At 41.8% G+C, this 8,219-nt stretch overlaps 1 protein-coding gene across 2 annotated transcripts in view; it reads right to left on the minus strand.

Moving 5' to 3' along the window:
• The window catches only part of Zzef1 (zinc finger ZZ-type and EF-hand domain containing 1), a 127,134-nt gene that overhangs the window by 79,241 nt on the left and 39,674 nt on the right, over positions 1–8,219 (minus strand). For both annotated transcript variants that reach the window (XM_013347310.2, XM_026780042.1), the window contains exons 10-12: positions 6,436–6,527; positions 5,606–5,754; positions 1,058–1,169 (exon numbers count right to left, since the gene is read on the minus strand). In XM_013347310.2, the coding sequence (XP_013202764.1) occupies positions 1,058–1,169; positions 5,606–5,754; positions 6,436–6,527 (353 nt within the window). The remainder of the gene's footprint in view (positions 1–1,057; positions 1,170–5,605; positions 5,755–6,435; positions 6,528–8,219) is intronic.

An 8,219-nucleotide genomic window follows, 5' to 3' on the forward strand; every position in this document is an offset into this window, starting at 1 on the left:
CTCCCTCATCAGCCCGAAGAGCAATCAGGGTTCCCTGACCTGTGGGAAGTCCAAGGACCGCCCACCTCCATCCAGGTTTAGTAAGGTGAACATCCAAAAAAAATTTGAGTAGAAAAACTTAAGAATTAGAATATTAAAATACTCAAAGATTGATCTGTATCTGACTTCAGGTTTACCAGAATCTATATAAAGATGCTTGAGTCTTAAAAGTTTTCCAAAAAAAAAAACACAGATATTTTGATGAAAACAGTCAATGCCATAGGGACTCACTTCAAGTTCTCAACCAGCATGTGCAGCTCACACAGAAGAAAAGGAATGACCTTGTCTGTGCAAACAGAGCAAAGGCATTTTGGAAGCTCAGCTTTGGTACAAACTGCTTCTTAACGGGAAAATTCCTTTTATAAAGGCCTTGTTGTCCTTTCTTACTTGTAGTTTTACATTTTATTTATTTATTTCATGTGTGTGGGTACATGCATCTCACAATGTGCTTGTGGAGGTCAGAGGACAAACTAAAGGAGTTGGGATCAAACTCAGGTGTCAGGCTTGGCACCATGCACCTTTACCACTGAATCATCCCATTGGTAAGAAAGCCTTTCTGGATCTATTACTCAACTGTACAGCTAAGTACTGAGCACATACTATGTAAGAACTCTGAAGAAAGTTCTGAGTTCTCTTGCCTACTCTAAGATTTACTCCTAAGAAAAATAAATTATATGGAAAGGCAGTTACTGCTCTCAAAACTGGGAAACAAACCCACTCCTCTTGAATGGATGCCTGTGGACTGTAGTAGGTCTTTCTGACGCATCTCAGGAAAACCTAAAGATTATGGCCCAATTATCTTACAGCATGTATCATGATTCCACAGCCTCTCTCAAATAAAGTCTTCTCTGGTAAACCCCAGGCAGGGTTAAATCTCCCTTTGTCACAGAATAATATTACATCTGCCTCTCCCATGCCCTCTAAGGTTCCCGGGTTGGCTCAGGGCTGGTGCAGTCAGCCGTGTTTGTAGAAGGGAAGAGCAGGTGAATGAGTGAAGAGCAAACTGGCTACTGCTTACTTTGGCAACTCTGCACTGTTGCAACTTGACATCAGCTTCATCCCACTCTTCTTCCAGCTCAAACCAGCCAATGGGATCATCCTCTCCAAGGTCATCAGATGAGCAACCAATCCTGTGAATACAAGTGTAATCATAAACATTTTCTTGGTTTTGTTGAGACCAGGTTTCTCTGTAGCTTTGGAGACTGTCCTAAAAACCTGCTCTGTAGATCAGGCTGGCCTCGAACTCACAGAGATCCGCTTGCCTCTGCCTCCCGAGTGCTGGGATTAAAGATGTGCACCACCACTGCCCAGCTATAAACATTTTCCTACTTTCCTAAGTTTCTTCAGAGCCTGATAGATAAGGCCTCATCTAAATGACTTTTGAGCCAGGCATTTCCAGTGAGATGCAGGAGTGATGCACCAAAATAGGTACCTCTGAAAATGGAGAGGCAGGAGGGGCTTCCCTTCCCTAAGTCTGGCAAATTTGTACATGACTAGCCTGAGGTTTGAGCCATGTACAAACAGTTGAAGGGTAAATGCTTCCAATCCTGTAGCTCTCAACAGGAAAATCTCAGCCTTCACAGGCCCCTGTTAATTAGCAAGTCCTCCGAAGGAAGCATTCCATCCTTAGAGCTAATGGATAATTGCATGCTGCTCTTTAAAAGCCAGATGGGTAAATGCTTCCCCCTCTTAAACAATTAAGTAACTAACTAAGGAGTAGGCATTCTTCTTAAATACCATTCTTTTTTATTTGTTTGTTTGAGATAGTTTTACTATGGTAGCCTTGGCTACCCCAAAACTCACTATGTAGATCAGGCTAGCCTTGATTTGCCCGCCTCTGCCTCCCAAATGCTGAGATTAAAAGCCACCATGTCTGGCTTCAAGTTCCATTAAAACCTCACACTACTTGGCCTATGACTCAGCTATCACACTAACAGCACAGAAGTGTTCTGTATAAACATGACAAGCAATCACAAATAACTGCAGGGAAAAGTAAAGAAAACCCAGAATATGTTCTGGAACAAAGGAAAAATTTTGCTCTCTTCCTCACATAGGTCTTTCTTGGTAGAAATCTTCTGTCATACAACTGACCACAACAGAACAGGTAAGATTTGCTAAGCTCTAAATGCCAGTGAGTCTCATCCATAACACGTTTGAGGAATTTTAAATGTATTCTTTAAGGGCAAGGGATATAGTTCACTGGCATAGCATTTGCCTAGAAAATGTGAGACCTGGTTCTACCCTTGGCTGTATTCCTGTCCCCCTACCACCATGCCTGGCAGAAAGTGTCCTGAAGGAAGTCTGCAATGTAGAAAGCCGGCAAAGAGTCAGGGACTACAGAAGCAAGCGCTCGCACTAAACCCACACTTTACAGCAGCAGGTGCTGACTGGGGAGCAGAGTGCTAGGAGAACACAACAGGCAAGACGTTTTTATTTCCAAAAGGAGAGAAGCTGATTATATATGTAGGCCAAAAGTTGGCCTATATTGAAGAATAACTCATGCTAGAACCAGATCAAATTATTAAGGGATTTATGAATAAGTTTGTATTTAGGTTAAAAAAATTCATCCTGTATAAGATTTCTTGTTTGACAGAAAATTTAGAGGAAAAGACCTATTTTAATATCCCAAGAGTGAGAACATGGCTGCTTAAAATTAGGTGGCACCTGTAGCCATTATTAAAAAAGAAACTACGCTAGGTGTGGTGGTAGATAGGCCCAGGACACAGGAAGCTGAGGCAGGAAAGACTGCCACAAGTTCCAGGGTAGCCTGGGCTACATAATGAGTTTTAGGCTATCTAGACTAATAAAATTTTGCCTCAAAAAACAAACCAACAGTTAGGCAGTGGTGGCACACACCTTTAATCCCAGACCTTGGAAGACAGAGGCAGGCAGATCTCTGAGTGAGTTTGAAGCCAGCCTGGTCTATAGAACAAGTTCCAGAAAAGCCAGGACTATTCGGAGAAATTGTCTCAAAAAACCAAACCAAACAAACAAACAAATAAACCCCAAAAACTCCAAAACCGACAAAACAAACAAACAAACAAAAACCCCAAAAAACAAAAAACAAAGGAAGATGGGGACAAGAAAAGAATAGGAAGAGTTTTATGTCCTTCCCATATCTACTGGATTAGACCTGTATTTTCACAGGTGATTTGTATGCACATTCATGCCTAAGTAGCACGTATTGGGCAATGTTTTAGGACTGCTGTTAACCTTGGGAAATACAAGAGCATAGGCAGTAAATCCAAGGCTCTGATCTACAAGTTCTAACTTTAGCAGCAATAGGAAGGCAACACTATCAGGAGTCACCAAAAGCCTCTGTGACTTCATCCACTTTAAGTCTTTATCTTAACAACTGACACCACACTCATTCCCTGATTTCTAAGGGTATAGCCTGGCTTGCCCCCTATTCTCTGAGGGTTTTTTTTGCTGTCTCTTAACTAGTGCTATTCATCAAGGAAACCTATGTCTTCCTAGTCCACAGTCCTCTTCTATCTCCATGTCTTCATTTAGTTTGATTTGTTTGAGACTAGGCCTCAACCTGTAGTTCAGGCTGGCCTTGAACTCTCAGAAATCCTACTTCAGCCTCCTGAATGCTGGGATTAAAGGCATGAGGCACCACACCTGGATTCAGTATTTTTAATGACCATGTCAAAGATTGTCGTGCCTGTCCCTACAATACCAGAGTCTCTTCTAGAATGCTGACCTGTTTGTCCTACTGGTTATAACACATCTAAGTCTTCCCAGCAGGACTAACAGTGTGCACACCACCCTCCCATAAACCTGCTTCTCTTGGGGCATTTTTTATTTTAGAGAAAGGCACTACCAAGTTCCCCACCTGACTATGACCCACACCGTGAACTCAGTGCTGCCTAAGCCTTCTTTTCTCTTCCATTTGCTAGTCAGTTATCCCCAAGCCCTACCGCATCAGGCCACCTTGCTCCACTGCTGCTGCTACAAAGGTTGTTATGCTGGTCGAGGCCACTTTTACCTCCTCCCAGCCCCTGCCTCTATGCTTGTCTTCCTCCATCCACGGAGCTGCAGCACACGCCTAACTAGTTCTTCTAGAACATATATGTGACCTCCTTCATCTTCCTCTTAACTCCCCCATAACATGTTCTACCCTCTGCCTGCTTGCCTCCCCCACCCACTACACACACGTGCTTTGAATATACACTAAGACCTGAATCAAAGACACTTCTACTGAACTGGCCTCTCCCAGATCTCCAGCTCTGTCCCTCATGCTCTCCTCGACAGTGCAGCTCAGTCACATAACCACCAGATCCTTCACTATGCCATACTCCACCTCAGGGCCATGGTGCCTACTCTACTCTCTGCTCAAGCTACCCACTACTTCTTCAAGCAGCTACTTAGTGTGTACCTCACTCTTCAGAAACAGCACGGCATTGCTCACTGGCTCAGGGTTACATTTCTCAAGTGAGGCCTGCCATCTGCTGCCAGATCTCCTGCGTCACACTCATTACAGTTGATTTTGTCTCCTTGCAGGAAACTCTCTGTAGTCCCTGCAGTGCCCCCTCTAGTACTTTCTCCACTGCAGGATCTTCAATGCATCAGGCTGGCACAATAAATCCTTAATAAACATTTTTAATGAAAGTTTGAACCGTGCAGCTGGAGAGAAGGCTCAGAATTTATAGCACGTGTTCTTCTAGATCCAGTCCCAGCACTACATGATGGCTCACAATCATTCAGAACTCTGGCTCTAATGGATCCAGTGTGCTCTTCTGACCTTCAAAGGTACCATGCACATACATGACACATACACGCCTAAAACATTCATACATTAAATAAATAAATCTAAAAATAATTTTTAAAAAAATTAAAGCTTGAATGGCAGGAGAAGGGTTCAGGGCAGGATAAATCTCCCAGCGGTCAGGTGAAACTCACGCTGCTGCCAAGTAAGGCATGTATCACTCCCCAGCCATTCTGAAGACCTATGACCCTTGTCACAGAAAGGGCCAAGTAAGAAATTATGAACAAATTAACACCCTCTTTGCAAATGCTTTTAGAAAGTAATAAAGGCCTCTGGCCTCTATGGTGAGTTTACTGGTACCTTTCTATAAGCATAATTTGACAACAATAAGAATACATCTTCTGGGCTTGAGAGATGGCTCAGAGGTTGAGAGCATTGCCTGCTCTTCCAGAGGTCCTGAGTTCAATTCCCAGCAACCACATGGTGGCTCACAACCATCTATAATGGGGCCTGGTGCCCTCTTCTGGCCTGCAGGCGTACACACAGACAGAATATTGTATACATAATAAATAAATAAATAAATAAATAAATAAATAAATAAATAAATAAATAAATAAATATTTTTTTTAAAAAAAGAATACATCTTCTTCTTCTTCTTTTTTTTTTTAAAGACAGAGTCCTCATATGTAGTGGTGACTGGCCTAGAACTCACTATATAAAACAGGCTAGCCTCAAATTCACAAAGATACTTGCTTCTGCTCCCCAAACACTGGGGTTAGAGGCATACATCTCCATGCCCAGAAAGAGAACAAATACATCCTTACTGACCACATGGGATTTCCCTCTGTTTTGTACCTGCTTTTTACAAACTGTCTCAGTTCCTGGAGCTTCCATTTGTCATATTTTTCAAACCGTTTGAAGTGTTCTTCTGCATGGAACTTCTCAGAAGGTGAGTTATAAGCAAATACTAGCCCACACTGGGCACCAATGCCACCACGGCGAACCTGGAAACAGAGGCAAAAATTCTGTGGCTATTTTATCTCCAGCTGATATGGTTAAATTCCAATAGCTTACAGCACAGTAAAGCCATTGAAGCAGTATTCACACATATATGTCCTGGAAGGTGAGAGAGCTGTCCTACAAAATGTTAGCATGGCTTCCTCCATCCTTACAGTCACACCATTCAAAGACTTATAACTCGATCCAAATTTGTCCACCCACCCTCTGCTAGAGGATGGAGAAAGAGGAAAATATTCACTGCACACCCAATAAAAGGCAAGGCCCTCTGGAAACATAACCCAAATCACTTTTTTTCCTCCCCAAGACAGGGTTTCTGTGTTTTGCCCTAGTTGTCTCAGAACTCACTCTATAGACCAAGTTGGCTTTGAATCCTGAGACTACCTGCCTCTACCTCCTGAGTGCTGGAATTAGAGGAGTGTACCACTACTGCCCAACTCAATTCACTTAAAATTTCTTCTTATTTTATGTATGTATTTTGCCTGCATATATGTCTTTGCACCACAGACATGCTTGAGACATGGTGAGTTACCGTGTGGGTGCTGGGAATGGAACACAGGTCTTCTGGAAGAGCACCCAGGGCCCTTAACTGCTAAGCTATCTCCCCAGACCCTAATTTACTTTTAAAAAGCAGTAGCACTACTTAAAGATGGTAGAAGGAGAATTACCATAATTCTGATCTGTGTGACTTGAAAGGCAGACTCAGTTCCTGCAGAAAAAATAGTACTTGCTCTGGTTTTTCCAGTCTCTGTAAGAAAACCTAAGAAAAAGGGGAAAAAGTTAAGATGTCTTAGTCATTTTTAGTCCTGATATCAAGAATCAACCAAAACAAGGATAACTGGCCTAGCTGTACCTTCGTGACAATTAGAAAAACAATACCTCTGGGGGCAGATATGGCTCCTTCCCCAACACCTCCATCCCCTGCAAAAAGCCTTAGGCAATAAAAGCAATAGCTAACCCCCTGCCCCACGGTACTATCTCCTCAGATGGTGATTTTAAATCAAAGAGACAGAAAACTGCAGGATCAATCCCCTTCTTGAATCACCCCTAAAGCCATGACTAATGTTTCACTGGGCTGACAAAAGACAAGTAGGTTTTAGCAGCTGGAAAAAAAGATTAGCCAGCTTCTAAAACATTCTGTCAGAAAAGATTATGAAAAACAATGAAACGGGAAGGGGATTACTGGGTATCTGGTCTAACACATTCTGAGTTATCACCAGCTTTTTCTGTCTCTAAGCTGTTTTACAATTCTATAAACTGGATATTGAGGGAATGCAAGTGATTTTTGTACAAAGAAATAAAAATAAAAAAAAGAAATAAAAATTCTATATAAATGTAGCTGATTATTAATTGTAAGCAAATTCCAACATTCCTTTCTATTGGTCTTTGTGTGTTTTTATGAATTTTCCTTTTTACTATTAATAATTTCTTACTTCATTAAAAAGTCTGACGTATTCATTTACAGTTGTATGAAAGTCATACACCTTTTTTGGTTGCCTTTTTGTCTCTTAACTCACACAAAGATCTGCTGCTAGACACAACATGCAGCTGTGCTATGCAAGGACATGCTCAAGTCAGTGCTACATGAACAGTCCTCTGACCTGGGACCCTAACCTGCTTTCAGTCATCCTCCCGGAAAGTCAAAACACTGAAATGAAGTTCATGCTCTCTCTTTTTTTTTTTTTTTTTTTTTTTTTTTTTTTTTTTTTTTTTTTTTTTTAGGGTTTCTGCATATCAACTTTGACATCCCAGAACTTGCTCTGTAGACCAGGCTGGCTTCGAACTCACAGAGATCAGCCTGCCCTCTGCCTCCCAAGTGCTGGAATTAAAGTTGTGTGCCACCATCACCCAAAGTCCATGTTCTTACTTCATACCTGAGTTTAGCAATACAAACATTCATAGACTGGGTTTCCAAAAAACAATGTGAAAAATGTATCACCAAGACCAAGAAAAATGGACCCAAAGGAACCTTTACTAATTCATCACATGACCTGATTTTATTATTGCTGAGAAGTAATACAATAGCAAAAACTCATAAAACTACAACTGATATTATCAAATAGAAATTCTGTCTACAATTTTAAGAAAACATGATGCCAGAAATACACACAATTTTAAGAGCAATATAACCAGACAATCCTAATTGTTCCCAGAGTTCTGGATGAACTTACTTATGGGAATTTGTTGTATAAAGACATTTGTTTTCTTGGTTTCAGTGTTTCTCTGTGTAGCCCTGGCTGTCCTGGATTTTGTTCTGTAGACCAGGCTGGCCTTGAATTCAGAGATCTGTCTGCCTCTGCCTCCCACATGCTGGGATTAAACGTGTTCACCATCATGCCCTGCTGATTTATTTTTTTCCTTCCTTCCTCCCTATCTCCATTTCTCCCTCCCTCCCTCCCTCCCTCCCTCCCTTCCTTCTTTCCTTCCTTCCTTCCTTCCTTCCTTCCTTCCT

The sequence above is a fragment of the Microtus ochrogaster genome, chromosome 7, assembly GCF_000317375.1.
Source record: "Microtus ochrogaster isolate Prairie Vole_2 chromosome 7, MicOch1.0, whole genome shotgun sequence".
Taxonomy (NCBI): Eukaryota; Metazoa; Chordata; class Mammalia; order Rodentia; family Cricetidae; genus Microtus; species Microtus ochrogaster.